This window comes from Sarcophilus harrisii, chromosome 3 (assembly GCF_902635505.1).
Source record: "Sarcophilus harrisii chromosome 3, mSarHar1.11, whole genome shotgun sequence".
NCBI classification, from domain to species: Eukaryota; Metazoa; Chordata; class Mammalia; order Dasyuromorphia; family Dasyuridae; genus Sarcophilus; species Sarcophilus harrisii.
In genome coordinates, this window is record NC_045428.1 from 6,119,751 (window position 1) to 6,143,473 (window position 23,723).

General features: G+C 43.0%; 1 protein-coding gene and 1 long non-coding RNA gene across 3 annotated transcripts in view; both read right to left on the reverse strand.

Annotated features, from left to right (window-relative positions):
• LOC116422173 overlaps positions 1–5,508 on the reverse strand; it is a 24,530-nt gene extending 19,022 nt beyond the window's left edge. Inside the window, exon 1 of the long non-coding RNA XR_004232717.1 lies at positions 5,422–5,508. This is a non-coding gene — a long non-coding RNA (uncharacterized LOC116422173). The remainder of the gene's footprint in view (positions 1–5,421) is intronic.
• A 313-nt stretch (positions 5,509–5,821) lies between these two features.
• Positions 5,822–23,723, reverse strand: part of CLDN16 (claudin 16) — a 97,517-nt gene continuing 79,615 nt past the window's right edge. For both annotated transcript variants that reach the window (XM_031957427.1, XM_031957426.1), the window contains 4 exons: positions 22,127–22,229; positions 18,399–18,563; positions 16,097–16,288; positions 5,822–7,638 (listed from right to left, as the gene is read on the reverse strand). In XM_031957427.1, the coding sequence (XP_031813287.1) occupies positions 7,505–7,638; positions 16,097–16,288; positions 18,399–18,563; positions 22,127–22,229 (594 nt within the window). In that variant the 3' untranslated portion in view covers positions 5,822–7,504. The remainder of the gene's footprint in view (positions 7,639–16,096; positions 16,289–18,398; positions 18,564–22,126; positions 22,230–23,723) is intronic.

The following is a 23,723-nucleotide window of genomic DNA, read 5'->3' on the forward strand; positions in this document are numbered from 1 at the left end:
GCCTAAAATAACAGTTACTCAGGGAGGGGGGAGCTCGCCAGTGCTCTTCAGTGTGAGGATATAAAAGAAGACATTGGATTAATAGCCAGTGTTTATGAGACACCTCAAAGTTTCCTTTACATGCATCATCTCATTTTAGTCTCAGAGGAGCATCTTTGAAGTAGCTACTGCAAGTCTAATTATATCCATTTTTGGGATGAGGGAGGTGAGGTTCGGGGAGATTATGGGACTTGCCCACAGTCACACAGCTGGGGAGCACAACAGCTAATCATTGTACTTTGCATAACTAATGAAGACAGTTTACTCATTAATTTTTTCTTTTACAGCTTTTAGCTTTCTCCTCAATGCACTGAAAGGTTGGATCCAGTTGTCACTATGGTTCCTCTGGTTCTGACACTCTATGATACCTTCCTCAGTTGGTAAAATGATAATTTCTAGTTAAACAACATCCTCAGAGAAAGTCCAAGAAAATTCCCGGTTGTCATTATGCCTTCTGTTTCCATGGCAGCCATTAGACACCTGGTTCACGTGGGTTCGCCTTCATCTTGCCATGGGGGACATGAAAGGAGGGTTAACCAGGAGACAAAGGTCTGTGGCTGCTGGATGGACCGGGGAAGGCATTTCTGAGGGAGCAGGTGCAGAGGGAAGTTGGCTGCCAGACAGCTGCCTCCATCTCTCCCTAAATTTTGCTTTCTCCCCATTTCGGATCCCAATCCATTTCCTCTCTTGGCCCTTGGGAATGCCTCCCCTTAAGGCGAGTCTGGACTTGAAGGCTTGCCTGTTGGCCCCACCGAGTCACAGAGCCTTTGAGTACAGACCAGAAGAGGAATATGGATCATTGCTCTTCATTCTGTAAATATATACATTGATACATACACATCCATCCATATTTATATTTCCTAACTTAAAATTTGTTCTCTAGCTACTCTCACATCACTTCTCATTTACAAATATATGACCTGGGTTCCAGTCCCACAAGGGTCTATTCAACTCCTGGGAAACTCTGTGACTATAAATGACAGAGCAGATTTTGACTGAAAAAGTAGTTTATCCATCTATGTAATCATAGCTCTATTTTTTCTAAATGGATGTATCCAAATTAATGATCTTTCATAACACAAGATAATGAAACACAATGAAGGATTGAAAGGGGGCCACCCAGTGCCTTTCCCCCTCTGGTTCTTCAGCTAATAGCTATTGATTAGAAAAGTGAATGCATTGTTCTCCAGACTTGTCACTGCCTGATGCATCCTTCAGTTAAGGATCTCAAACAACATGGATATTATTTGGACCATCAAGCAATCTTTGGGACATGTGAAAGAATAAGGGTCATTCATTATCGAGTGAAGAATAGGAAGACTCTAGATTGTATCAGGAATAGAGCAGGGGATGAGAAATATCATAATAAAGGAAGATATCAGCCATAGAAAGGAGCTCAGTCTAAGCCACACCATTTTCCAGAGAGAGAAACTGAGGTTTGGAGAAACGAAGTAGGTGTAAGAATTAAAGCAGAATTCTTCCACACTAGGCCCATGATTTAGTTTGGTTTTATTTTTCTCCACTGCCCCCTGCTTCTGATTTCTAAAATCACCCTATATAGAAACTCAAATTTGAGCTGGGCCAAAAAATTGAGTGTAAACAAAAATATTGAAAACATTCAAAGTCATGGTATGACATATCTATGCCATCAATGAATGCATTTTAATTTCCAGCCCACAAGCCACTTTGTGGTCAGCCCTCTGCCCCACGACCCCCAGCCCACTTCTTTTCATTATCCCCTAAATATTAGATGGTCTGACTGTGTATCATCTGACATCCACCAGGACTGTCCTTGCCTGTTGCCTTTGGTGACAATGACATCTGACAATACCAGCGAGGGATTATCTCACAGTGAAAATATGAAAATAAGGGCCAAGACTTCCCTGCTTTCCCTTTAATTCCCCTGGAGGATCAATTGAGTTAGTCTTTTGACAAATTTAGTCAGAGGGAAAATTTACTGGCTGCAGCCCTGAAAGTAGACCACAGACATCCTTTCTAGCAGATTTTGGAAAGAGCTCGAGTACTAGGAGAAAGGAAATAAACTCTGGAAATGGTTGCTGACAATCCGCAGCAGCCTGTGGTTTTACAGGGCTGGCTTCCCAGAAGCCACTATGTTGGAGTCAAACCAATTTCCCTAAAACCTAGAACTAATTTGAGCTAGAGAGAGCGAGTTCTGGATTCTTGAAAAGACAGAACCAAATCGGAGGGGTCTCTCTTTGGGGAGGGTACTTCATTTCCTTTGATATTTTAAAAGAAAGAAAATGTGTCTTCTCCCTTTGGGGGAGAGCTTAGAAATAGGAACTCTTCTAATTAGAACAGTAACATTTTTACTTATAAAGGAACAGTCTCATCTTCTATGACTTTACTAAGACCTAAAGACTTAATTGAAAACCAACTACAATCAGACCTTCTGTGATTTTATCGTAACTGACCCAAAAACTAGATGAGGGGGAGTGTGTGTGTGTGTGTGTGTGTGTGTGTGTGTGTATACACATATACACATATATTATATATAGAAGTTTAATAGCAAAACTAGCATTTTCAACCTTTAAAAAAGGTTTGTGCTTGTTTCCCATGTTTCCTTATTTGTCATATTACATATTAATGTAGACCAGGAAAAAATGGTTTCTTTGTTGTAATATGAACTTTTTTTCCAAATGAGAAAATTAAGCATCAAAAAATTTAGTGACTCACACAAGATCAATTAGTAGATTATTAACTGTGATCTTATGTGGCTTTTTGAAAATTTCTGAATAGCATTATTTTTCCAATTACATGTAAAAATACTTTTCAACTCATTTTTGCAAGATTTTGAGTTCCAATATTTTTCTTCCTCCTTTTCTTACCTCATCTCTCCCCAAGACAGCAAGAAATTTGAGATGGGTTATACATGTACAATCATTTTAAGCACATTTCCTTGTTACTTATGTTGTGAAAGAAAAATAAAACAAAAGGGGGAAATCATGAAAAAGAAAAAGAAAACAAACAAAAATGAAAACAGTATGTTTCAATCAACATTCATCCTCCATATTTCTCTCTTTGGATGAGGATGGCATTTTCTATCCCAAGTCTTTCTTTAGGAATTGTCTGGGATTTTACACAATTTCTTGCAGCAGAGTGTGCAGCTGCTCCAATGGAAAAGCTGAGATCTGCAGAGTGATGATGGAAGATAATGCTCCCACTCTATATTCCCAGTCTTTGAAGTCAAAAAGAAGAAGACAAAAACAGACAGCTATGTCGTCTTTAACTGAAGGAGGGTTTCACTAGAGTAGCAGAGTAGATTTTTCAAAGGGAAACTTGCTTTGGAAGGTTACTAAAGAAAACAATTATTCCTCTAATTCTTCTTATGCGGTCGATTATTGAGACAAAGTATTGCCATTATAAACTTACTCTTCTGCCCATAAATATACCTTTCTTCCCCATCCTAAAAACAAGCAAACAAAGATATCACAACCCTTTCACTTGCTCCTACCACCTCCTCAAGTCATCATCATATATCTTTCCCTTTTTGCAATCAGTGTCTTACAAAGGACCTTCTAGAGACAACAGAATTTCCGATACATCCTGAAGACAGAAACGACCATCTACCAGAGTGTCTACTCGGCCTTGTGCTCAAAGGAACAAAATCATTGAGATGTTTGGAGGAGCAAAACCATTGAGATGCTCGGACAATGGAGACCCCATGGGAAAGAATTTATTTGCTCATTAGACTCCAAGACATGTTTCCATCTCAAGACAGCAAGGCAATATTGCAAGTCCTAGGGAAACTTTGGAACAATGTCTGTCTATGATTAAAGAAAGAATCACTGCAGCAACACAAGGTAGCTTCAAATAAAATAATGACCAAAACAACAAAAGAGCTCAAGTTCTGTTCTGGTCCGAGGGAGATCTTACACACTATTAGACAACCGTAAGATGCCGCGTGTATTCCAGGGCATCTGTAAATGTTCGGTGTTCGGCATTTTCTGTGAAGTGAGATCAGAGTGTCTTGTAGGCAATGTCCACACCGTATACTGAGTGCCTGTACAGGATTGGCAGACCACCCTCATCCCTTGTATAAGATGTCCTAGACATCAGCTATACTCAAGATCTGTGTGGGAGGGGCTAGGTTAATCCTGATAGAAACTAAGGCTAAAGAAGATTAATTTTAGGTCAAACCCAGTCACTCTCAGTCTCTGGTGCTTCTGATCTGTAGGCTACATCCACTAAATGCTATATGAACTTTAAAGCACTAAATAAGGTGGTGCAGTAGATAGAAGAGTGACTTGGAATCAGGAAGACTCATCTTGCTAAGTTCAAATTTAACTTCAGACACATACTAGCTATATGACCCGGCAAGTCACTTAATCTTGTTTTCCTCTGGTCCTCATTTATAAAATGAGCTGGAGAAGCAAATGGCAAACTACTCCAATATGTTTGCAAAGAAAACCCCAAATGGGTTCGTGAAGAGTCAGAAAACACCACAAGGACTGATCAATACTTGTTACAGGAGAAAATGAGGAAGAATCTCAGAGGACAAGAACATGTGAGTGAGTGGGTTAGATCTGTCTATTTAGAGTGAGCACCCACATCAGTGAGACCAGATGCTCAGTAAGGTAACCCACACTCCCATGGCATTATCAAGGTGTGTGAGATGCCCTCCTATCAGATAAAGTTCTTTTTATGGAATGTCTTGTGATTTTCTGAGTATAAGGAGAGCTTGGATTAGAGGATCCATTTCTGGCACTAAGGGAAAATTATGTTCCAAAGAGACTCCAGGAAAGTCAGAAGATCAGGAAAGGCTAAAGGAGATAACCACTGACATACAGAAGGAGGAATCCTTGGGTTGCAAAAATCTATATTTTATCTATTAAAGAGAATCTGAATCTGGAATAACTCAGTTGGATACAAAGACCTCAGTAAACACAATGATCTGTTCTCTTGGAATCGGCTGTCTTCCTATTTTTGTTCTCAATCACTGAACTGTATAAGACCACAAAAGAACTCTGGGAAGTGTACCAGATAATTCTGAAGTGAAATGGGGATTTGATGCATGTCTAAATCACCTAAAATGGTGTCGCTTAAATGAGACACACCAAGGGGAACTTCTGGAAGACAGGAGAACTAGAACATATATGGACATTCTGGATTGCCTTAGCACCAATCAAGAGCAGTCTTTTATACAAATGGCTGCCAAAACAGAACTGGCTGCTTAAAAAACAAAAACAAAAAAACAACAACTGAACCTTTTAATTTTTCCTGAATTCTTATCTGAAGATGAAGAACCCTCTTTTCAGGAAAAAGCATGAGTCATTGGCTGGGGGAGTCCTAAAGGATGCCTCTCTCTGCTCCCTTTTGGTCTCTTCCTTTACCATCCCAGGTGTAGGAAATAGAGTCTCTGACCTGAGAGCTTGAGCCATGCTTAAGGAGAGGTCACTTTTCCAGGCTCATGACCTATAGCCCAGGAGGAGAGTGACTCAGCCCCTGAGAAGATCCAATCTACCAAAGCCAAAGAACTGGGGGAGTCAATGCAGAGTTCTCAAACCTCACAAAACACTTAGAAGACCGATGATTGCTCATGTACCATTCATCACTCAGAGGATTGCATTGTAAGAATGCAACATGCCTTCTTATTGGCTGTGGAGTAGATGAATAAAAGGGAAAGGTTTCCCTCCCCTCCCCAGTTTTGTACATCTTACATGTAGCATGGACACAGCCCCACACCCACATTGGGCCCCACTAAGATGTGATACTTGAGAAAAACCATTTCACCTAGAAAATCAGCAATCAAAACTATCAGAAAATACATTGTTTATTAAAAATCATTTTTAGTGAGAAAATGCCCAAATCATTTGTCCTCTTTAACAGTCACCATCACTCTCCAGCACACTCATCCACACACAAAAGAGAGGCTTTTAAGAAAGGACAAGAAAAAAGCTGCTCATGTTCTCCTGGAAGTCCTTCTTTCATATGTAATACAAAAAGGTCACTTTGATCTTTTCTACGAAAGGTTCTCTTGCATCTTGCATTTCAAGTACTTCTTGGAACTCTAATCCGCTTGACATTCAATTTTGACTTTTTATTTCTAGTTTTCCAGAGCCTCTGTTGAGGTTAGTTATTTGGAGGCAGATGGTAGAGGAGGCTAACCCTGTTCTAGCTCTATTACACATCCACTACATGACTTAGGTCTTCTTACTTCAGCTTCTGAGATCGCAGGGTTCCATCTACCCAGTGTGGGTGGGAGAGTAGACACAGATCATTCAGGTCCCTCCAATTCCTATACTTATGGCTCTCCCTCAAGGTACCACCTGCGTGCTCCCCTTACATCCCCAAAACTGCATGAATGGTAAAGCATAAAGGAAAACAGAGAGATGTCGTGTGTGGTTTGTTTATTTTAGGCATAGCGTCCACTCCTCTGACTGCCATTTGGCCATAATTAATTACTCCTGAGAAAATCCATTGTGATTTTATCATCAAAATGAATACAACCAAATGCACAATATCTGATTACTTTAAGATTTCATGCACTTTACCAAAACAGCATATTTTACATGAGACATAGAACTTTCCTCTGAATAATTGTGGATTTTGAGAGAGCAGAAACGGCCAATTTCATTTCTGCTAGACCCAGGGACTTCCAGTTGAATGACCATCCAAGCAGCCATTCCTCCTGAGGAAAAGTGGGCCGGGTTAGCACAACTCCAGGTTGATTGAACTCTGTGTCTCGGTCAGGATGCTTCGGTTCAAGTCCTTAGCACTCTCTCAGACAGTTGCAGGGGCATAAATAAACCATATTTCTCTGCCTATTATTCCTAAAGTCAGTAGGACCCATGGCCTTTTCCAACACAAACACCCATTTAGCATGTGGATGGGAACGTGTTTCATCTTCACTTTTCCACCAACGGCAGCTCCACGCAGCTGCCCACTTTTCCTCTGCAAGGGGACAGCTGTGGACATGCATTTGCTGCCCTGATTTATCTCTTTTCATAGTTATTGTATGATTCACAGAACCGAGACTCCAACAGGAACGAAGAGCAAGAGAGCAAGAAGGCAGCCCATTAGCTGCTAAGATCTTAATCTCCGCTCTTTTGGGGAGGTTATTTTGCTTTCTTCTCTAAAAAGATGTTCTGTTTAATGTCACTAAACCATCGTCTCTCATGCCGATGGACAAATTCCAAGAACATGTCAAAGTTAAGGGCTACTTGGTCTGAAAGCTAAAGTGGATTTTTCTTCCTTTTTTTTTTAATGAAAAAGGGAGTGAAAATGTAAGGAAAAAAAGGAAATGGATGGAATTAAAAAGAAAAAAAGATAAGTGGGATTACTTGAGGCTTTTAGGTCGAACTTTCCAATGACCTTATCATTCCTTTCAGTTGACCACATAAATGGAACAATAATTTCACTTCACTGGATGGCTCTTTATTGAGCTGATTAAATTGACTGGGTTTTGAGTCGTGGGTGGGCACAGTCTCACAGAGGGAAGGAAGAGTCACACTCTTGTATCCACAGCATACATTTTAGCAGTCTCTGTTCGAGTGGGGACGTAGGACTTGGCCATCGAGACCCCGGCGTGTGAGTAGGCCTTCCTGATGGAATAAGCATAGCTCCTCTCTGGGCCCAAATCTGTAAAAAATAATGGCGTGAAAATAAACAACATGACATAAATAGGGAGAAAGAAGAAAATGAGACGAGACCCTCTTATTTTCTGTTGGAAAATGTGGCAAATTGAAGGAGGGAGAACAGAGCTGTAACACATTCCAGGGCGTCCAATCAGTATATGAGGGAAGTACGGTCCGGTGGATGGAGTACACAGTACTGACTGATACTCCTTTGTTATTTAGAATAAGTCTTAGGGAGACATTGGATGCTCAAGGATTTACTTGTAGTCTCATTGGTAGTAAATGTCAAAAGCAAGATTTGAATCCAAATATTCCTCACTTTAATCCCAAGACTCTTCTTACCTTATACAAGTCCTGGAGATTTAATTCAAATTATGTAACACTCAGACCACTGTGCTGGAACATAAGAAAGGACCATAATTTGGGACAACAAAGAGGCACAATGGACAGAGCACTGAGTCTGGAGTCAGACCTGGGTTTAAAGTCAGCCTCAGACACTTTCTATCTGGGTCACTTCATCTCCATTTGCCTCAGTTTCCTCAACTTTAAAAATCTGTAGAATAATAATAATTCCAACCTCCCAGAATCCTTGTGAAAATAATATAAGATAATATTTATAAAGTGCTCAGCCCAATGCCTGGCATGTAGTAACCAATATATAAATAATAGTTTTTAAATGTTAGTTATTATTAAGCATAATAAAAGTTGGTGAGTTTTAAAATTGTTACAATTATCAAAAAAATCATATTTTTGCTATTTTCTTGGTACATTCATCAAAATGGAATAGTTGGCTTTAAAATAAAAGGCAAAATTGATTTTAACCAATCAAGGGATACCAGCATGTCATTCGTACCATGTCGGAGACGCCATATTGGGCTGGAAGGCCCACAAGACTCAAGTGATGGAAATACCATCATGTTCTCAGGTTATTCCCAGGGACCTTTCTAGCTTGGTCTTTCTACCCCCACTGGCATCTCTGCTCCCAAGAAATCCAGCCTTCTCCAGATCTCTTCATAATTCTAACAACATATTAAAACGTGAATATATGTGTCCTTGCTCCGAAAGTTACAACAATTAGCATTTATATGCTTCTTACTCTATATCAGGCTCTATGCTAAGAACTTTCTCAGTATTATCTCAATAGATCTTCACAGCAACCATGGGAGGCAGGTGTTATTATCTTCATTAAATAGAAACTGAGGCAGATAAAGTTTAAGTGACTTTGCAGGTTACCCAGCCAGGAAATGTATGAATTTGAACTCAGGTCTTCTTCATGTAAAAGGACCATAGTCCTTACCTAACTATGATAATGACCAGCCTTAACCCTGCCCCATTCCAAGGACCTCCTTAAGCCTGTCTTCTCCAGAAACCTTCCACAGCTTCACTCATCCATATCTTCCCTCTCAGAGGGAGGATGTTCTTTGATCTTATTAAGACTAAGTGCGAGCCCCACATGTATCTAAGATCTCAGTGCTCCACACCTTCCTTCTCTTTGCGTGACCATTTTCTACACTGAAATCTGCTGCCTCTATGCTCCAGACTGGACATGGCAAAACTCTGCCCCCAAAAGGAAACTCACTCAGAGCAAAGTAATATACCACCCCTTTAAAATACTGCTACTTCTTATGGAGACATGTATTTTTTTTATTAAAGAAAAAGGGGTAGAGCTCATATTAAATGATGTAAACCACTTTCATGTTTTAGATAAACATTTTAATAACTGAAAGGAGTGGAACAAAATGAGAACCATGGCCTGATTAAAAAGGGGGGATCTGAGCAGCTTTAGAAGCACATAAATTGTGGATCACAAATAAGCCTTCAAATAATCTTGTCAGTGCTATAGAATGATGCTTCATAGGATGTAGACAGCTTAGTGATTTAAAGGAAACAATAAGGGGAAAATCTTTTTTTTTAATTTGAAAAACATGAATATAGAGAGATAAATCAAGGATCAAACAATGGGTCGGAAGATCATGGGAAAGACTTTAGAGTTGGAGTTGGTGTTGTTCTAAAACAATAATAATTAGAACCAGAATTTATATAGTGTTTTAAGGTTTGTAAAATACTTTACCAATATCTCGTTTTAGCTTTTCAACAACTCTAGGAGGTACTGCTATTATTACCCCCCGCCATCTGACGAATGAGTAAACTGAAGCAGAGAGGGTCACACAGCAAAGCAAAATTTGAAATCATATCTTCCTGATTCTAGCAGGTACTGCTATGATTACCCCCCATGATTTGACAAATGAGTAAACTGAGGCAGAGTGTGTCGCACAGCTTGTGTGTGAGGCAAAATTTGAAATCATATCATCCTGATTGAGATCAAACATCTTTGTCACCATATGGTGACTCCTACGTCACCGACCTAAGAGAGTCAGAGAGACAGAGAGAGAAACAGGGGATGGGAGAGACCAATAGAAAGAGAGCGACACATAAAGAGAAACATTTGGAAATGGAGGTGAGATTTTAAAAGATTATCAATTATATAGGGAACTGAGGACTGTTTGCTTCAAAAATGGATCTCCAAGGACGCCCTAGCTCTGGCCCCTGCCATAAACAGGGAGGAAGCTGGGATGAGAAGAATCTGAGAGGAAGATTAAAGATACAGCAAAGTGTAGAAAGAATGTCCTGAAGCAATGGTGACCCCAAAGAGCCATCAACTGACAGAAGTCTTAAACTGAGTGATTGATGGTTTTATTGACAAGTAGTGTTCTTTGATGCCCCCTCGTGGTGAAGAGAGAGAAAGCACCCCTATGTGCCCCTTTCTGCCAGTACCTCTAGTTTGAGAAGGAGCCAGCTAAGGGATTCTGTATCCCTGCTCAAGACACTTAAGCCCTGCCCCCTTCTCATCTGCAGGTTGTTGGGAGGATCAAACGGGACGAGATTGGTAAAGCATTTTGCCAAATTTAAATGCTAGCTGCCGTTGTGATAATGAAAAATGCTTTCTGCTTTATGTCATAGTCTTTCTGAAATAATAAAATGTCCCGGTACTTAATTACCCAGATAGTCCAGAGACAGCCAGTCCAAAGTCTGGCATGCAGTAGGTGTTTAATTAATGTTTGCTGACTGGGTGACTGACAGCTTCGTTCGGTGACTTACAGGAGACTGCTATTCGCCGCGAATGCTCACTTTCCCAATGCCCTTTTTCAGGTGATAATTAAGTTGAAAAAGGCTTGTGAACATGTGCTGGAGAATGGAAGCTGTCCAGGAGACACGCGATGAGAAGAACAGACAAGCAGCAGAGAAGAGAGCTGCCCTCCAGAGTTAGGAGTTTCTCCACACTTAGAGCTTTGCCTGAGAAAGTTGCCCATTGGATACCGAGGGCACTAGTGGAAGGTGTGACCGAGTGACCGAGGGCACTGGTGGAAGGTGTGACCAAGTGACCGAGGGCACTGGTGGAAGGTGTGACCAAGTGACCGAGGGCACTGGTAGAAGATGTGACCCAGGTTTGTGCATAAATTGTGATATATTTGCTATTTATGCATCACTTTACTATATGCCAGTTTTCATTATTGTCGATCAGTGGTTGTCACATCTAACTCTCCATGATCCCCTTGGGGCTTTCTGAGCAGAGATACCGGAGGGCTTGGCCATTTCTTTCTCCAGCTCATTTTACAGATGAGGAAACTGAGGTAAACAGGTTGAAGTGACTCACCTAAGATCCCACAGCTAAGTGTTAGAAACTGAATTTTTTGAGTCTTCCTTACTCTAGGCTCAGCACTCTACCGAATGTGTCACTAACTGCCCCATGACAATTATTATCATGAGGTAAATGAGGTTGAATTTTAAAATCTATAAATGATATTTGGGCACATAGAACACTTGCTGGGTAATATCTATACCTGCCCGGTGTGATGTGTTCCATTGTGATTGGCCAGTTATGTAAACTGGAGAGGTATTGGTGGGGAGGGGTTAAGAGTTGGAGCCGTGAGTGGAGGGGGGCTGTATTTCTCCATAGCAGACTTACCTATAGGACTATGACTAGATATTACCATTGGGTGACAGTGGCTTCTCACTGGGAACCTAAACCTGCTTGGACAAGAGCAAGCTAGAGTAAGTGGGACAAACCCAAGGGGGAATAGAGATTTTAAAAAAAGGCATCAGAGCTGACATCTGCCATCGTCTGCCTCATTGTGGGGGGCTCAACCCCGCCACATCATGGCCCTGCCATCCCGTCAGCACTCAGCTCCCCGTCCCTAACGATTTTCTGTCCGGCCACTTTGTATGGATCCCTTTCTGCTTCTAGCTGTGAGAACGCTAAGGAAAGCAGCAGCGTTGCCATTTCTTCTGGAAAGGTGAGTTAATTTGCCGTTTGATTATTCCAGTCGCCAACTTTGTGACTTAGCCCCCAGCCCCCTTCTCGTGCTATGGGCTCTCTTCCCCCTGGACAGGAGGGGCCACCTTATCTTTTGTGTTGGTCTTCTCAGCCCTTAGCACCATGCTGGGAATATTATCTTTATTGGATGTTCTTCATTCATCACTTAAACCTGATCAAGGGGAAAGAGTTGCTGACATGGGGCCAGAAGAACACCACAAACGTGGCTTACACTGAGAAGTGAAGCAACCTTTCTACACCGGGAGAGGCTGCAATCAAGTCAAGGTACTTGGGTACAGGGAAAAATAAATTGGTTTTAGTGCTTGCCCCAAACCAGCCAATATCCCGTCAATAAAGAGGGGCAAGACAGAGGTCAGGAGTCACCCAGGGCCTTTCTTACATGGAGATAACACAATGGCAGTCAGTACTCAGGGATAGCCACAGGTTTTTTTCTTATCCCTATGCCCAAGGAAAGGAAGTAGCAGACTTTTCTTGCAGGGATTTCCTCATCTGCCTCCTGTGCTTTTGGTCACACTTGTCTCCAAGGTCCTGGTGCCTAAAGCACCAGCTGAGAGTTGGTCAGTGATTGAGTCTAGATCTCAGATTGACTGGAATCTTGCCAGGTCTTTCAGCACTCCCCTTGTCTTCCTAAGGGGGCTGGGAAGCTGTCACTGGTTTGTTTATTTGTTTTGTTTGTTAAATATATACATACATATGTATATGTATGTATATATACATACATATACATATGTGTATATATGTATGTTTGTTTTTTGGTTTGTTTAATATATATTTTCTGTCATTTCACTTCACTTCTTTTCTCTTCAAATCCTTCTGTTCTTCCTATGCTTTTTTCTCTGGCTTAAACAATATTTATTTTCAAGCGCCTCTGCTTCTGAGACAACATTCCCTTGGCCCTGCTCTGCTATTGAATTGTCATCTCCCTTCTCCTTATTTTAACCCCAAAGGGTCTCCAAAGAGTCGTCAACCTTCAACAATATGGCTGTCTCCCCTACAGTCTCTCTTTCTAACATCATCAGCAACAGCCAAACACCAAAGCTATTTCTTCAGCTCACGTCACCCCTGCCCTCCTTGTTTCATTCTCTCTTAAAATTCCCTGCACTACTCCCCTCTCCTGGTTTTCTTTCCATCACGTTAGCCATGCTTCTTCAGTTTCCTTCAAGGCCCTTCTTTCTTGGTCTTTCCTTAAATTTTGGCTTTTTCCAGAGTCTGACTCTTTGCTTTTTTCTCTTTCTTCCTGTCTTTGCTCCTTATTTCCATCCTTGATTTTCTCAACCATGGCCATGGCTTCAAATAGAAATACTAGGTAGAAATTTAACAAACCTTTATCTTTAGACCCAATTTCTATCCAATTTCCAGATCTCTTATTTTCAATTTTCTTTTGAGCAGCTTCTCCTGGATTTCCTGTGAGCAACACCCATTTGCCATATTAAAAACTCCAAGTCGCTATTTTTTCTCCAAAGTGTTCTTGCTTTCTTACTTCTGGGAGTTCACTAATGGAGTCACCCATCTCTATCCTAGTCTCTTTCCTCTTCCCATTCCCTACCCTAACAAATCCCCACCATCATCTGTTTCTATCTCCGGGACACTAAAAAGAGCAGTGGGGTTAAATCCTGAAGATTTGGGTCCAAATCCTTCTGTAATTCCCTGTGGGACCTTTAAGCTTCCTAGAGCTCAGCTTCCTCATCTGTTCAATGTGGTCCCAATGAGATGGCCTCCAAGGTCTAGGATTCTCGGATTCTTCTCCACATTTCTCCAGCACTACCTATTTAAGGTCTTCATTGTTTCTTGGCTAGATTATTACAATCGTCTCCTAACTAGTCTCACTGCTTCTATTTCATAGTATATATTGCTGCTGAAATAATATCCTGATTCCATATCTCTAATGTCACATCATCGCCAAAAATCCCTCGATGTTTCCCAGTTGCCTACTGGATCCAATCGCGGCCAGCGTAATGCTGAAGATCCTTTTCCATATGACAAGAGCCAGTTTTCTGTTTTTATTTCCCACTTTTCACAGCGTACATTCTGTCCAACAATATTTTTTACTCTTCCAATTGCGTTAAATAGTAATTACACTATTTTGCATTGATCTGGAGTTACTTGCATAGATATATCATCTCCTACAAAAGGCACAATTGTGTAGGTGAAGGGACTTTTGGAAAAGAACAGGGGAAGGGCTTTGGATGCAGGAGACCTGCATTCAAATCGAGGCTCTGAGGCTTACTGAATGTGTGACCTTGAATAAGACATTTATTTTTTTTTTCTGAGTCTCAATTTCCCTGGCTGGAAAATGAGGGAGGGAACTGGACAAGCTCCAAGGATTCTCTCCTCCTTGGTCAAGGATGCTATGATTCATACATCTGTGACCTCGATGTTTATGCTGTTTTGGCAGGTAACCTCAAATCTCAGAACCTCAATTTCTTATCTGTACAGTGGGAATAATAATACCTGGAGAACAAGCTCCACAGCTTACAGGGAGAGTCACATGAAATAATCACGGGAAGCCCTTGGAAAACAATAAAGAACTTTGTAAATGGCAATTATCATGATTACTGACACTAAATCTTTGGAGGCAGAGAAGAGGATTTCTTAACCATTCATTCATGACATTGCTTAGCACCCCATGGAATAGGAACCCATTAATATTTGCTGACAATGAATGAATCTTGACTATTCGTTATTTTTCCTTGATGCTTCATAATTTTAATTTTTGCTTTCCATTAAGTCAAGTCAATAAGCACTTATTAAGCACCTAATATGTGTCTAGTTCTATGCTAAGCACTGGGAATACAAAAGAAGATAAATAAATATATATATATATATATATATATATATATATATATATAAAACATATATACACACATGCATGTGTGTATGTATGTGTATATATTTATATATAAATATGCACACACATATTTGTTTGTGTGTGTAGAAATAGATATACAGTTCCCAGTCTAAAGAACTCACAGTCAACAATCAAAATATAGACAGGATAAATCGGAAGCAATCTCTGAAAAAAGGCAATAAGAGATGGCCAGAAAGTTTCTCACTCTCAGGGTGATAAACCCACAATCCCTTGCCTAATCCTTCCTGAATAGTTTTCTTCCTCCATATTCTTCATCCTGGACCACCCAATTTGGGGCTTTTAATTCAATTTAATAAAAAGAATTAATGAATAAATTCTAGCAACGGCCTTGAATCTCAAACATAAGCCTCTCTGGGTAATATTTAAAGCCTTTTCCCAGCTTGTCTGAACCTTAGTATACGTTATTCCCTTTACTGATCTATACGGTCCACCTAAATGGGTTCTCCTTCTGTACTGTGGCCACATCTCTGCACTGATTGCCCTCCTGTGCCTATAATGCACTTGAGCATCGTCTCCATCCCTTCAGAATTCTTCTCAGAAAAGTCCCTTCTGCATAAAGTCTTTGCCGACTGTCCCATCCCAAATGCTTGCGCCCTCTCTTCCCTTCCCCATTTTTTTGTATTTATGGACGATTTATATCTTCTTTATGTCTTTAAACACATACGTGATGACGTCTCCCCGATCCAAGGCAAGGAAGCTCTTCGGGGTCAGACTGGTCACATTTATCTCTCTGCTTCCTGTCCTTGCCAGTGGCCAGCATATATGAGGCACTTGGAAAATGCTTATTTGATATACTGAGATTCAGATACAGCAAAGGCCCAGAATATTGCCTGCATGTGAGTGCTCTTTGATTAAAATTTACTGCATGGATATTTATTGGGGATCTATCATGGACCCAGCATATAAATCAGAAAAAAAGGTTTCTGCTCTGAATGCAGCCAGATGGATCTTTTATAGGATAAAAGAAAATGAGTTCTAGTTCCAGATGGCCCCCAAGTTTGGGGTTAAGGGTCAGTCAGCGGGACAGCTAATAAGCATGTTTTGCATGTTTAAGCATGTGAGCACGGCTCACAAAACAAGGCAAGAACAAGGCTCATATTCTAATGGAGGGACGCAACACGCAAAGAACTCTGCACATACACAATACGTGTAATGGAAATTGAGGGTCACCTGGGCATGGAAAGCCATAAAGAGGCAGTGTGGGGGAAGGTCCCTAAGAGGCCCTAGGATGTGTAAGTGATAGCTACACTTATTTACCTTTAAAGAGATAAAGGCAGCAGGTAAGGACGGCCCCGGCCAAAAGGCAGCCCAGGGCCCCGGCCATCCCGAGCCAACACGACCAGCCGAACTTGTACTGGATGCCCAGAAATATGTTGTGCAGGACTAGGGAGGTGCGTTCCACGTAGACGTCGATGGCATACCACACGGAGCCGACAATCCCGGGGACTCCTGAAACACAAGGGGATGTTCAGAGGCCGGCCGGGGCCAGAGCCTGGGGTCGTGGCTGCAGGGGTGCTCGAGGGGCCTAACGCAGCCTGGGTGCCTCTGTCTGCCCTGGGGGAGGGAGGCTCTCCTCCGGAAGGCCCTGAGGAGCTCCAGCTGCTGCTTTTTTCTCCTTGCAGAAGGGCCTTTCCCCTAATCGGAATGAATAAGGAAATCCACATGGAGGACAGCCTCCCACTGCAGTATCGCCTATGCCATGCTCCAGGGTTAGGGCCAGGAAGAAGCCCCTACTCCATTCGGGTCTCTTCAACTGATTGTCTATGTGACCCTGGACAGGTCCTCTGACTTCTCTGTGGTGGATTCCTTATTTATAAAATATAGCTAATGCACACAATAACACCTGCCTTCTGGGATTGTTAGGAGGCTCCCACAAGATACTGTTTGCAAAGCATCTTGAAAATATCCATATGTCATTTATCATTATTGGTTAACAAATAAAATAATAAACAAATAATATAACACATATATTTATATATGCAGAATATCCATTTTGGGTAAAGTGAGTATTTCAGTGAAGGCAAATAAGATAACAAATATATCTATATTATATATAATAAAATAATAATAAACAATAAATATACATATATAAATAAATATATGTATATTATATATAATAAAATAATAATAAATAATAAATATATGTATATATAAATAAATATGTGTATATTCTATATAATAAAATAATAAATAAATAAATAAGCAAGTTTCATATCACACAAATATAGCCTTCTTTCCACTCTAACCCTTCCATCCTGCATTCTCCAGTTTCTCTAAAAACCTCTAAAAAAGAGAGAAAAAATGAATCCCACGGCTGTTAAAATGCTTATTTTCTGCCCTCACACTGAATAACAAATTAAGGTCAAATTGACTCGTTTGCTTTCTGAAATAAAATGTTTTATTCACATGATCGGGTCTAAAATTCTGTTTATTCTTCCGCCTCCCCTGTCCCTGTGAGAGAGGGGATGTGATTTGTCAGGCAAAGCTTAGGGTGGAAAGGTAGGAGCTCTCACGGCTGTTTGGACCTTCCCAATACCTAGTGGGCCACAGAAAGGTCCTTTTTTCCCACAGTTTTGTTTTTTTTCTCTTCTGCCATGTAGGGAGAGAGCATCCATTGTGGTCTCCTTGGAGACGGCATCACAGGATGGAAACACGTTTAGCTGTGGACTAAAAGACCTGCATCTGATTCCTGGCTTTTCCACCTGACTTTGCATGGGACATTGAGCAAGTCACTGAACTTCTCTGTTCCTGTTTCCTCTACAGGTCCTTTTCAGCTCTAACCCTATAATCTATGAGTTTTTTTTTTCTTTCACAAAACCAGTTTTGCATTTATAGATTTGAGCTTTTTGAAGCTTTCAGCTTTTATTTTTTAATCTCCCCCAGCATTTAGCACATATCTTCCTTCATTGCCTCCACGGTTTTCCTGGGTGTGGCTGCTCACTCCAGAGCCACCCTGGATCTTAGATGGGGTTTGAGCCTCCCTGTGCCACAAAAGTCATCCCCCTCAGGCCATCTTGGTTATGGACGTTTCCGAGATGAGCCAGGTGGGTCCTCAGGAGAATGGGCTCCCAACCCCCAGCCAATAAACAAATGATTTCCCCTCTGGACGTGTATCCTGGAGCTCCCCAGCCCTGGAGCTCTGGAAGCCCCCCTTCCCTAAAGGCCCCCTGGCTATTTACATCTCTGGAAGGTTTGTGGATGGGACCCAAATGGGGGGGGGGATCTTCAGGTTGGCATCGGGATCTCCCTGGAAGGAAGCGGCCTCTGAATATGGCGTGCCATTCTCAGAGTCACTGCACCCCATGCATTGGGGGGGGGCTTTTGTTCCCTCAAAAGCAGCTCAGTTTGGAGAGAGGCAGCTTGGTGAACTGGAAAGAACTCTGCTGTCAGAATCCAAGAGCCTCGCTCCACTACTTGATGACAGCAATCATTCCACCTGCCTGGGCTTCAGTTTCCCCTTCTGTAAATTGAGGGAGTTGGAGCGGATAACTCCTGCCAGAGACCCAGATTCTCCCATCGCTGGGTCATTGCTTCCCCCTCTCCCCCATCCCCCCAGTACCTGCTATCACCAGCAAGATTCCAGCCACAAAGCAGATCCGGAACTTGATGAGAGGCTCGTTGGGGAGGAATTTCACGCAGTGCAGCCCCAGCAGCAGGGAGAGGAACCCGAGGGCGGCCAGGAGGTTTGCCGTGATCATCAGCGCCCGCGTCACCACCAGCTTCACTGGAAGAGGAGGGCAGGGAGGTCACCGTGGGGCACAGCTGGGCACACCGGGCTACCCACATTTCCTTAAAAGCCCTGGTCTGAATCAGGCTCTCTTGGGGCCTGAGCAGAGGGCCTGGACCCTGGCACACAGAGGGCCTATAACCTGGCATACAGAGGGCAAGGGCCCTGGCACACAGAGGGCATGGACTCTGGCACTCAGAGAATAAGAATCATGGCACTCAGAGGGCAAGGACTCTGGCATTCAGAGGGCCAGGTCACTGGCAGACAGAGGGCAAGGGCCCTGACACATAGAGGGCATGGACTCTGGTACACAGAGGGCATGGATTCTGGCACTCAGAGAAGAGGGATCCTGGCACTCAGAGGGCAAAGATCCTGGCATTCGGAGGACAGAGCTGGTATGCAGAGGGCAGGGACCCTGGCATACAGAGGGCCTATAAACCTGGCATACAGAGCATGGACTCTGGCACAGAGAGGGCCTGGACCTTGGACACTGGCATGCAGACGGCAGGGATCCTGGCACTCAGAGGGCAGGGACCCTGGCATTCAGAGGGTCTGGACCCTGGCACACAGGGAGCAGGAACCTGGCACTCAGCTCAGCAAGCTAGTGGGTCTGCCCATCAGTGTGAGGGCAGACTCCATTCAGCACAGACAGCAGCAGGGTCCCAAAACACAAAGCTCCAAAAACGGTTTTTCCTAAAGAAAACTTGAGTCTAAATGAAATTTTGTTGCCAAAAAAAAAAAGACCTGATAAAAATGGAGGCTGGGAGCCATGTGGGGATGTAGACATCACTGGTCTCACCTGGAAAAATGCCCAGGAGAGGAGGCAGATCGAGCAAGAACTTCCCCTCATCTCCCTGCAGGGCCCACCCGGGAATTCTTGAAGCTTGGGGTGAATTCCACCCTTGTTGGGGAGAAAACAGAGAGGGACAAGGCACGACCCAGAGGCAGTCAATGAGAGAGAGAGGGATCCCATCCCTCAAAGGGCCCAATCACGGCCCAAACAGAGGTCCAGCTGGGCAGAAGGTATGGGGGCAATCAGCTTTTAGGGGTGGCCTGGGGCAGGTGTGGAGGTCTGGGACGGGATAGTGACCACAGAGAAAGACGCTGGATCAGCAGGGAAAGAAACTCTCCATCCCGGGGAGGAAGCCCATTCTTTCCCTAGATTTTGGCACCCTGGCACAAAACCCCACTGGCCATAGTTTAGTTAAATTCTCTGCTTCTTTCAGAACCTTTGGTAGCATTTATCGGACTGCCTAATCTCAAAGCCTGCGCTGGGGAGGAGGGAAGGAGGCTTCCCATAGTTTTACTGAAAGCCCTGTGTTCTCTCAGGACAGTCAGAACGATGCTAACGTGCAAATGGGTGACTCGTGGGCCGGTATCTGTTCTCTCCTTGAGCCTGAACACAGGGAAGATGAGCCAGGCAGGGAGGATATTTGTATTTGTGTTCCCTGGTATCAGAGGTGAGTTGGAGGCTGGGGCTGAGTAATCATGCTGGAGAGGAGATGGCATTTCCTCTGAAAAGACAACAGAGAGAAGGAAGGAGAAGCGGCAGCCAGGTGGGATTAAGTCCGGAGACTCGGGTAGGACTTACAGCCACATGCTGGTCCAATGATCAGGAAGGCAGACCCGCTCAGCGGGAACGAGCTGTCCAGCCTTCTGGTTTCTAATTCTCTGCCCGAGTTAGCTCTCATTAGGAATCCAAAAGTTGTGCGTGAGTCTCTATCATCTTAAACCTTCAGAATCTGAGGAAGAAGTGGGGGAAGTGGGGACTAAAGTCCCAGACCAAGAAATATAGTCAGGTCTCTGCCTGAGTGTGGGGATCTGGGGCCCAGACCCTGGCTGTCCTTGGAATGGGAGACCATGATGGGCCAATTCTTGCCAGAACCAGCTTTTCAACTTGCAGTCCCAGGATCATTTGGGCAATAAGAAGTAAAATGATTTGGTTCTCCTAGCCCATGGGTGTCAGAGGCAGGGACGTGCCACGGTAAGGCAGCTTCAGCCAAGAAGCTCTGAGTTTGAATCCTGCCTCAGACTACAGCTGGGCGAGCCCAAGGAGATAATTTTATTCTTCTGTCTCACTTTCCTCATTTGTAAAATGAGAAACTGGCCTCTGGTCGCTAAGGTCCCCTCCGGTTTTAAATCACTGAATCCTGATTCCTGAGTCCAAGTTTCTTTATACCATAATTCCCCAAAGAATCAGGTGAAATTATGGACCAGTATTTAACCTCAATTTCTTTTTATTGAGATTAAAGTAAATCACGACTCAAGAAAAAGTCATCTATAGAGAACGTGCTTAGGAGAAATATATTTTGGGTGGGTGCCCACCTCTCCTTTCCTTCTCCATGCTGAGGGATGGCACTGAGGCGTTCTGTATCCAGCACGAAGCACGTATATACATTTTCATCCTTGCTGAATTATGCGGCCTCATTAGTAGGCAGATGCAGGCGCGCCCTGAGACATAACTCTCCCGCAAAGTGAGGAAACGAATGGGCTTCCTGAATTATGTTAAACATAACTCTAAAATGGCAGCAATGTAAGCTCTCCTGAGTTACCTTGAAGGGTTGTTGCTCTTCCCCAAAAAACGATTTTCAGGGAAAGAGCCAGAGCTTGGTTTTGTCTATCATGGGGAGTGCAGTTGCTTGGAAGCCACCATGCCAGTGAGGACCAGAACCACAAGGTGGATAGGTCCACTCTTTGGGATATTCTCATTTTGTTTGGTGGTAGAACTGAACTGGATTCACCAGAAAGTGGAGAGAGGAAGGACTGAGAGAAGCAAGAATCATGGTGGCTCTTTTCGGGTGATACTTTCCTTCTGCTACCTTCTCACAGATCCAGGTTGGGAAAACCCGACTATCAGGCGGGATGCACCTTTTTATAGTCTTTAGACCCAGCATTTCCAAGTTTGAGGGTGTTTTTTTTTTTTTTTTTTTAGCATGTAATACCCATTTTCTGTTATTTCTTTTGTTGTTGTTGTTTATTCGTTTTTTGTTTCTTTTTTTGTTTGTTTGTTTTTGTTTTTTAGAGGGGAAGAAAGAGTAGTAAGAAAGTTCTTTTTGGCAACAAGACTTCTCAAGGAGAAAATAAGAGCTTTTGCTATGATGGGAATCTCTTAAATAGTAATAATATTGTTCATTCTTTTTTTTTTCCCTGAGGCAATGGGGATTAATTGCTCAAGGTCACACAGCTAGTAACTATTAAGGATCTGAGGTTAGATTTGAACTCAGGTCCTCCTCCTCAGAACCAGTTCTCTCTCCAGTGAGTCCTCTAGCTGCCCCATATTACTCATTCTCAATATGTCATCCCCCAATGGAATAATATGCATTTATACGCACATAGATATGTAGGTGTAATTCATTCTGAGACCCCCATAGGTCTGAACGTCAAAACAGACATTTTTAATTCGACAAGACTGTGTGTATAGCAGGATGGGGAGAAACTGCAGCTGATATGTTCTAAGACCACTTCACAAAATCAAGCCTGGCTTGGCCAGCCATCGGAGGCCAGGCGTGGGCTCTGGTGCCTGGGCCAGCAGGGAAGGAGGGGAGGGCACACATACGTACAGGGATGCTCTGCCAGGATAGAGTCATACTCGTCGCACGTTCGGATGCCGTCGAAAGCGTTGGTGACGCACTCCCACCAGAGGCCCCGGCACTTGGTGCTCACCTAGATGCAAAGAAGGCACCGTGTGAAAGCCGCTCCACGGACACACAACAGTTACTCTGGATCAAAGGCAGAGCTGGGCCGCTGGGCTTCAGATAACAGAAGGAACTGGTCAGAAACGTGCTCTGAATTCTGTTCCTTCCAACCTGGAACTCACCGGCTCTACCCTGAAGCACTCTGGTCAATCAATAAATGTTTGTGCCATGAGGAAGTTTGCTCACTTCCTGATTCTTAATGATGCTCGTCATGAGGGAGCAGCTAGAAAACAGGGCTGAGGGGAGCCAGGTAGCCACATCTACCTCAGTCCCCGAATGCTGGTTTTTCTAGAAGAAATCGATTTCCCCTCTTGGACTTCCCATTCCCGACATCTGGAAAATGGAGCCAGCGATGGATAATCCCTTCTCCTGCTTCAAATCCTGCCACTGGGCTTAAAATCTGTTCTAAATCCTATGGAAAACATCATTGTACTGTTCATATGAAGAATATCGAGGATGAATATTGTATAAATAATGGATAATGTTAATACATATGAACATATATTCTCAGACTCTCAGATACTGAATACTCTCCCTCTTTGTCCTTTGTTGGAATCCCACCAGCTCAGCTCAGGGACTATCATGTACAAAGATTTTGATCCTATCCCATCATGCCTCTCGTCAGTGTTCCCTGTTCTATAAATCATTTTGTATAACTTTTGTATGTATTAATGGACCTGGTAGATCTTCCTAAGAGGATATAAGCCTCTCACTGGATTTAAAGCCTCCTGACTATGTCTTTGGGGCCCCAACTCTCAGCCCACAGAGTAGGTACTTACTAAATGCTCCGGGACTTAATTTGAATGGCCAAATGTTTATCTTGCTCGGAGTCATAACCAGAACAGATCATCAGAGAGGGCTACCAGTATTGCAGCTCGAAGGAGCTCACGGCTCACCCCTTCCTTGATCCTTAGCAAGATTACAAATGCCGCAGCTGGGATGAGGGCGAGAGACAAATGGAACATTAATTTCTGCCGGGCTGACAGCTGCAAACCACTTTACCTTGGAAATGCCGTGCCGGGGATCCTAACCAACTACTTAGTGCTAAAAGGCACCGAAGCCCTGAGACTTTTCATAATTTATCCATAAGCTGAAAGTCACAGTAGATTTCTCAGAATTGTAAACATGCCAAGAGAAAATAGTTTGGAGTATTCTTGGGAGAGCTCATGCATATTGAGCAAGGTTAATATTTTTGTTCCTTCTGCTTCAATTAGTGGTTCTTATTACCTTGGAAATCCGGGAATAGCTTTAGTCGGGTTTAAACCAAAAAAAAAAAATGATCTCAGCGAATGAAAAATGCAGATATTGTTTCAATGGACTATTATAGAAGGGAGCTGGGCCAATGGGAGAAGTTAAGGGAGAAAGCTTGGACTGAGGACTTGGGGGCGAGATGTGGAAACACGAACCCTTAAAAAAGAAATTATACTCAAGAACGCATAAACAGGGCTCTCGTCAGCATTCA